At 45.7% G+C, this 6,786-nt stretch overlaps 2 protein-coding genes across 2 annotated transcripts; both read right to left on the minus strand.

Annotated features, from left to right (window-relative positions):
* Window positions 1–1,805: 1,805 nt before the first annotated feature.
* LAJ45_10528 (uncharacterized protein) lies at window positions 1,806–2,456 on the minus strand (the record flags this gene model as incomplete). The annotated part of the gene is made up of 2 exons (XM_046120052.1): window positions 1,806–1,974; window positions 2,038–2,456. The coding sequence occupies 2 exons, from the start codon at window positions 2,454–2,456 to the stop codon at window positions 1,806–1,808; spliced, it is 588 nt and encodes a 195-aa protein (XP_045966711.1).
* Window positions 2,457–6,090: 3,634 nt separating this feature from the next.
* LAJ45_10529 (uncharacterized protein) lies at window positions 6,091–6,786 on the minus strand (the record flags this gene model as incomplete). Its single annotated transcript, XM_046120053.1, has 1 exon — window positions 6,091–6,786. The coding sequence occupies one exon, from the start codon at window positions 6,784–6,786 to the stop codon at window positions 6,091–6,093; it is 696 nt and encodes a 231-aa protein (XP_045966712.1).

A 6,786-nucleotide genomic window follows, 5' to 3' on the forward strand; every position in this document is an offset into this window, starting at 1 on the left:
AAAATAAACCGCTCTCGACCTGCGCGCCGGACGATGCTATCGAGATAGAAACACACGGGAATCGCTGAGATGGGTCTTTGCAGGCAGAAACGGTTGGTGGGGGGGTAGTTATTTGTGGGGCGGGAATGGGGAGGGGCTTGTTGGGTTGGTGTTTGGTGTTTTTGTGAATTAACTTCTTCTTCTTCTTTAGCAGCTTCTTCTTCTTTACCCCATTGATTTGGGTTTTGGGTGGCGTTTTTTTCTCCTTCTTCTGATTTCCGAGCTTCTTTCTTGCTTTTTTGACTTTGGGGTTGCGTTTGATTGCTGATTTGGGTTTTCGGCTGCTTTCTTCCTTTCTTGGTGCGTTTTTTGCAATTGAGGTTGCCGCTTTTTTTGATATGGAGTTTATAGGCGTTTGGGTTTGATTTGACTTCGATTGTGGCTTTTAGTTTTTGGCTTTTGATTTTTGATTCTTGGTTTTTGGGGATGTTGTTTCTCTGATGCTTTTTTTTTCTCTGGAGGATCTTGGTACTTGGTAGCCTGGTGATTTTTCAATCCGGAGTTCTCTATGCTAGCTCCAGTCGACGTACTGATTGCTTCCACACACCTCGATCCAAGCAGTGTGCTGTGCGGTGCGGGGGTCTTAGCCGGGGAACTGCGGATTGACTGTTAACATGTTTTTAATTTATTTATGAGGGTTGAGGGAGTTTTTTTTTCTTTTTTGGGGGGGGGGCGGGTGGTGGTATATGCTAGTTGGTTGGTACAGGATTGCATAGTTTCTAGTTATAGCGAATATATTTGTTACCATCTTTGTACTTTGACTTGCATTATAAATTCTGCCCACTGATTTTCTAGCAAGCTCTCTATGCGATGTTCTAGTGGGTCGGTCGCTAAGATCGATGTTGCGAGTGATATCTCATGATTGATTGCTTTTATAATTCATTAATTGTGTATATGACTTACTCCTTTTAACTGGTACTTACTAGTACGTATTGCGATTCAACCAATCTTCCGAGAGACAATCAATCCCTGGACGGAGATAGCCAACTCCCCGAGTTCGCCCACAGGAAAAAGAATCCCCCCCCAAACACGCTTATCTCTTCCCCGCGCCCGTCGGGAGTTTTAGCGTTATGTACATGAGTATTAAATCACAGTACAACTAGCCTGCGCCAGACAGAACACGACTAGGCCGGCCAGCTATACAAATATACTTCGATACCTCCCATGCTGTCCCTGAGTCTTGAAAAACCACAACTCAAAAATCTCCACAAAGCCAAACCACCCTATACTGAGTGATATGCTATGACCAAACATGTCTCTCTGGAGAAGGCTAGCCTCGTTCCAGGCACCCAGTATTACTCCCTCCCTCACCCCCGAGCAATTCTCTCAAGAACCGGCCCGGCCCGGAAACGCATAGAGAAAGTAAACATTTCATGCTACGCTATGCACTTATGCAGTTACCCCTGAATCCTAATGCAGGTACATACGATACTCCATAGCCGGAATAGATTTTTGTAGCAAGTGGCACACAGAAACGAAAGCACATGGCGCAGCCCTTGAGTTGTTTTTATCCAAAACGAAAGCAAAGACGAAAAGCAAAGAAAGAAAAAAAACCGGCAAAGAAAAAGAGAGAGAAAAAAAAATTACCCTGAAACCCCGAATACCCGAACCCCCGAGACGCGAAAGAAAAAAAATTCCCTAGAAACCCCTCAAGGCCCCCGCAGAGAAGAAGTGGGAAACAATAAAAAGAAATAATAAAAAAAAGAGAAATCCTCAATGATATTTACAACCCCACTAGTCACTATACACCGATCCGCTAGTCAAGACTAGGCCGTCGAGGGCACCCTGACAAAATACTCCGACGCCGGCCGGGGCGATGAAAGTAACTTCTTCGTCTCATAGACGGTAACGTTTGTATTCTTCGCGCATGTCTCGATAGCCTGTGTCGCGATCCATGTCTGCCGGACATGTGACTCCATATTCCTCAAGATGGTCCTACCAGGCAACAGAAATCAGCATCAAAATCACCCGACAAAATCTATTTATAGGTAAACATACTCATGGTCCATCCCCAATGCCAGTTCAAAGATCTCCCTGACTCTTCCAAATCTGCTCAGTTCCGCCATTACACCCCGCTCTTTCAATGGCCACACTAGACTCTGGAGTATACCGCGTATACCCCCGTAGGGTGGTTCGATACCGCCCCGGAGATCTTCGAGGCTCTTAGCATACTCACGGAGGGGTTCATCGATGGTAGAATTGAGCTTTTGGAGTGCGGGGGACTCCTGGATGGAGTCTGTGTATTCCTGGAGTGCGAGGGCGAATTGTTGGAGCAGGTGAAGCTCTAGTAATAAGTGTGAGCGAGAGAGAGGCGCACGGAGGACACTGGTAAAGTAGGTGAAGAAGAGGGAGAGAAGTTTGGAGAAGGCGTAGATTATTATCAGCGCTGAGGCTGCAATCGAGAGGACGTCAGTCATGGTTAACGTTTGTGTTGGGTTTTTAACGCTATGTGTTTCGGGGAAGATGAATTATGTGTGTTGCAACAATCAGGTGGATATGGTCGTTATGAGGACTGAGGGGGTAGAAGAAGTAAGCAGGTACATATGCGTCTTGGGGTGTGGGGAGGGGGGGTGCTCAGCGCAGCCTTGTTAATGCTCACACAACGCGTGAGTGTTGAGTGTGTGAGTGCGTGAGTATCATACAGACGTTTGTGTCTATCGCGATGATGCAAAATGTCGCATTACTCCCCCACGGGCCTTCTGCGCTTATGGTGCCCCGGGTCCGATTGAACGTTTTCGGGCCTTTCTGTCTCTGCCTTGATGTCGCAGTTACTGACTGGAATATTCTCAGCCAAAGGGAATGAGAGGGGAGAAAAAAATTATTAAATTGGAACACCGATCACGAGGGAGTACGTGCTCTTGTTGTTTGTATCTTTTATTTTATTTTAATTTTCTTCTTTCTTCTTTTTCGCGCCCCGTTGTATTCTGTTTAAAACATAACTGCTTCTGTTTCTGGAGATGTGCATCCCATCACCCCGTCATATTCCCAAGACGGCGGCTGCCCCCATGTGTGACATGAGCGCGCACGGACCTTGGGGACCCAAGAAACTGTATTCTTGCCGCGCAGCCCTCCCAAAGTGTCAACGAAGGGGGTGGGGGGGGGAGCTGATTGGCTAGTGACCTGCCGTTCCTCATCGCTTAGCTTTGTTTGGATTGAAGAGAAAAACCCCTGAATATCGAGTGATATCTCATGAGCATTGGCAGGCACAGGAACAGATGGATAGGTAGGCCGGTAACTCAACTCGACATCATTCTCGCCCCACCCACAATATCCAGTATTCTCACGTTATTATTCCGAATGTTCGTTCGATCTCATAGGGGGTCAAAGATCCTAGCCGCCCGAGAGCCCGGTAGCAGGATTTTCCTAAGGGAGCCGACATCATCGGTAGAGGACGGGAGTGTGGAGTGCTTTTCTTTCGACCCATGGGGTGGACCCGCTACAGAATACACTGCTATCCGCACGGCACGGTGGCCCCCACGAGTCCTGATCTCTGCCGGATGGATCGATGCACAAGAACACATCCGTCTCCGGATGAGTAAAATACTGGGAGAGAAAGAAGGAAACAAAGGCAGTTCGATCATTCAACCCGTTGATTCAACCCGCGGATGTGATTGAAACAAAAGTAGAGTTGATCCGCCCGTGAACGCTTCTTTCCTCAGCAAACGGTTCATCCATAGGCAAATGGCGAAGCAATTTCTGTTTGAAACAGTGGATAGAGAGAGGGATGTGATAATGCTATAGAAACAGTATAGAAGAAACCGATGTGAACGATCGGATGATTCCTTAGATGTCTCAATGGAGGCCATAATCACAAATAGATGGATTCAAATGGAGGATGCGGATGGAAAGACGGGATGCCGTTGAACCGAAAGGACAGCAGCAGACACTTACTGGCACCCTACTCGCAGCCCTACAGTGCCGCGTAGCTACAAGCACGCACGAGACAAGACACGCAACAGTTCCTCTCCCATCACCAACCAACGTACGGCCCAAGACACAGCCAGCCGGAAAATACCCCATCTGGAAACACAACACTCATGATAGTGCGATAATCTCTTTCTTATAGAAACCCCAATTTCCGTCACCCACCCACTTGTTTATGTTGTTTGTTTGCAGTGCTGTTGGATCCGACTCCCTAATAATTACCACAACGCGACAAGATCTACAACTCGCCCTTGTTTCTGTTTTTAGCCTATCTACGACAATTAGAGTAGGAATCTCCCGTCGTGTTGGGTGCGAGATCGTCATTTCCACGTTTTTTGACTCCACGCGCTTAACCTATCACCGCGTAGATCTTGACGAGATAGGAAGTTCTACTAATTAAGGTGGTCTCACTTGAAGGTCAACGACTAGCTATCGCGGTATTACTTGCCCATATGTTTCCCAACAACACCAAACTGCTACCATGTTTGTAGGTTGATATTATACCCGATTCTCTTAGCATCCCGTCTGGATAACTCGCTGTGAAGTTTAAATTTGGCATGTTTATTAGTTTATACTCGGGAGTCTCATTTCCACGCTTTTTGCTTTAATACATATACGGGTTTTTATATAGGAACCACTCATGCACCTACATAGCTAGTACAACCGGTGGATTGGGTTTGGCTAGCTACGCGATAGATCGCCGTAGAATTTCCGATGAGTTGTTCAAAGGAAAATGATCCTCACTCTTGCTAGAGAAGCGGAGATAATTAGTCGTGTAGGAAATGATCATCTTGTGAAGAGATATCATCCTGACCATGAACGGTAGAGACTTGCGCTAGAGCATCTTCCAACAACGATTTAGAATAGTTGATGGTGGTTGATGCGCTGATGCAATCCAAGAAGATGCAGAAAACAGATCAAAAATGAAGTGGTCATCCATCTTTAACTTGATGTCGACATGTCTCTTATTAAGAAACAAACTAAACTCAATGTCGGAATTTCCACTCAATCAAACATCAAAATCACACCCCGAGCGGCCTAAGTCAAACAAAAATAAAACAAGAAAATCCCTAGAAGTAACCCAAATTATATGGCCCCCATGCCTACTAGCACTCTAGAAAGTTCGATACGACTTCCTTGCCCCTTATTTCTCTATTTGGAACTATGGAATCTTGGATCAGTGCTCAACTCGTGTCAAATATCCGGTCTCCATGACGGTCGTGTGTCGTATACCGCAGTAATTCGTCTCAGTGGACACTCGCATTGACGTTGGAATTACTTGTTCTAGTCATTTGTCTTGCACACGCCGTCCTAACCTTCCCTCATCCGCGCTGTAAAAGGCAACTTTGACGTCTGTGTAACCGTCCGCTGAGACGAATTACTGCGGTATATATCTCGCAGATGAGTGGGACTGTGTTTGGTGGAAGTAGGTTTGTAACGTGTTCCACGTGTCCTGAGGAGGAAAAAACATTATTGGGTCACTTGAGTAGTGATTTAAACTTCAATGAGGCCTTCTTAAAAAGTCGAGTAGAGGTTGGGGATATATCGCTCAAATGCTGCCTTACTGTCAACTAGACCATCGATAGGCTTCCTAGGCCTCTCTATCCCAAAATCCGGCCGGCCCGCTGTACGTGTTTCATAATCGTCTAGGCCAATATCTCTTTACTCTAGTAATACTGTAAATGCATCCCAATTAAAGGGCACCGGAAAAAGGCATCACTGCGTCCATATATTGCTTCTGTGGAAACGTCGTCCATATTGCTATGCATATGGGAGGTGAGATATATCTAGTGAATGTATCACTTAATAATAGGAGAAGTCTTTGAAAAAAAATATTACCATGGGACCAGGGCCAGGACCGGGATTGAACCCTAGTACTACTAGCTATGCTTTTCTATTTCTCGGCTCAGATATGGACAAGTAAATACTATACTACACATTTTTATAGGTTTTACCTCTACAGGTAATCTGTGTTTTGGATGTTCGAACAAACTTCAAGTAAAGTTTCAGAAATGTGTAGTAAAAGTAAAATTTGCAGCAAAATGTGTAGTAAAGGGTATAGTAAAAATTGTACTAGAGGAGACACACCAAGAAAGAAATATCTGTGGTGCGTCATCATCCTTCCATTCAGGTATTATCCTGTGTATATTCTATGATATTTTGGAAGATCAAATATGCATCTACGGTGCTAGTAGAGTATGTCTGTAGGTCTGCTAGGTTTAGTAGTAGCCTTTCGATTGGATTCGCAGCATTGATACCGGCACCGTTGTCGGTAAGTGTCTGGATAGCCCTCCTACTATTGGAGTCGATTGCCCAATCCAGGGCTGTGTCGTTGCGCCAGTTGAAAGAGTTTATGTTGGCCCCTCTTTCCAACAAGAATTGTACCACGGCCACGTGGTCAAATCTTGCAGCGTGGTGTAATGGAGAGGACATCAATAGTGAAGCAGGACCCGCGCCGTATACATTATATCCACTGTCAATAAGCTCCCGCACAACTATTCTGTTTCCGAAACTGCATGCTAAATGCAGTGAAGGCTTGATAATTTCGAAGGTGGACTGGTAGTAAAACGAACCTACGAGTTCCCCATGGTAGTAGCCACTTTCAGGACCGTGTAAGTTTACGTGAGCTTGCATCGTCATAATCGCCAAGCGTCTATTTTGGACAAGCTTAAGGAGGATCTCTGCGGATTGATCCTCATTACAGTCGCGCAAGTGGTCTCGAAAATATACTGCCGTATAAGCTAGGAACGGATATAACGAATAGACTATCTCCGGACTCTCCTTCGAAATAGAGCGGGTGTATAGTCCGTGGGAGGGGGACAT

The sequence above is a fragment of the Morchella importuna genome, assembly GCF_003444635.1.
Source record: "Morchella importuna strain M04M26 chromosome Unknown Morimp01GS047, whole genome shotgun sequence".
Lineage (NCBI taxonomy): Eukaryota > Fungi > Ascomycota > Pezizomycetes > Pezizales > Morchellaceae > Morchella > Morchella importuna.